General features: G+C 62.2%; 1 protein-coding gene across 1 annotated transcript in view; it reads left to right on the forward strand.

The window, feature by feature from the left end:
- Nucleotides 1-161: 161 nt before the first annotated feature.
- LOC104074363 (neuronal pentraxin receptor-like) overlaps nucleotides 162-958 on the forward strand; it is a gene marked incomplete at its 3' end in the record, with an annotated part of 8,497 nt that continues 7,700 nt past the window's right edge. The window contains 3 exon segments of the mRNA XM_009574448.1: nucleotides 162-279; nucleotides 451-678; nucleotides 786-958. The exon segment at nucleotides 786-958 is cut by the window's right edge and continues 84 nt beyond it. Of these exon segments, the coding sequence (XP_009572743.1) occupies nucleotides 162-279; nucleotides 451-678; nucleotides 786-958 (519 nt within the window).

The following is a 958-nucleotide window of genomic DNA, read 5'->3' on the forward strand; positions in this document are numbered from 1 at the left end:
TAAGAGGATTACAGCCCCGTTATGTGATGTTAATGTGCTGGCCGCGGTGGAGCAGCCTCACGTGCGGTGGGGAAGGGGAGCGCTGAGCTCCTTCCCGTGTTGTCCCCTCCTCATGGGAGGCTGCCCACGGGAGCAGAGCCAAGGGATGACCCGAGCACCGGATGACCCGAGCCCCCGTGCGTCCCGTACTTGCTCTGTCTCTGAAGCGGCAGAAAGTCATTAAGAGCAGCCAAGCTTCGTTTCGCAGTAACGAACTCAATGGGGGCTCTGAGAGGGGAGGTACAATGTCAGCTGGAGGCTCTTGGAGAAGACCCCGCTGCAGATATGGTGTTGTGGTCCCAGCACTGCCCGCGGTGGTGCGGGCTGGGCATGTCCTTATTTAACCTCTTAACACCACACTGAGTTTTCTCTTTTCTCCCTCCTTTTCCCCCCATCGCGGCTGCCGCCAAGTGCAGCAGGAGCTGCCAGCCCGCACCAACGGCTCGGTGCCCACCACCCCGGCGCTCGCCCGCGACACCCTCCACACCAAGATGGAGCAGCTGGAGGAGCAGCTCCTCTCCAAGATCCTGACCCTGCAGAAGGAGCGCCAGGCCGCCAGCACCGACCGCAGCCAGCAGCAGCACGACATTGAGAAGGAGCTGAACTCGCTCCAGAACCGGGTGAAGGAGCTGGAGCACGGTGAGTCCTGCCCAACGGGGATTGAGGTGGCGCGGGGCGGGCCTGGGACAAGCCACTCTCATCCCAGCGATGGGTGCTGACCCGCCTCTCTCCTCCCCAACATATAGGACCGACGGGCTACAGCCCTCCCGACGCCTTCAAGGTGACCATCCCGGTGCAGAACAACTACATGTACGCCCGCATGAAGAAGAGCCTGCCAGAGCTCTACGCCTTCACCATCTGCATGTGGCTGAAGTCCAAGGCCCTGGCGGGGCTCGGCACCCCTTTCTCCTACTCCGTC

The sequence above is a fragment of the Fulmarus glacialis genome, unplaced genomic scaffold (assembly GCF_000690835.1).
Source record: "Fulmarus glacialis isolate BGI_N327 unplaced genomic scaffold, ASM69083v1 scaffold30993, whole genome shotgun sequence".
In the NCBI taxonomy this organism is placed as follows: Eukaryota; Metazoa; Chordata; class Aves; order Procellariiformes; family Procellariidae; genus Fulmarus; species Fulmarus glacialis.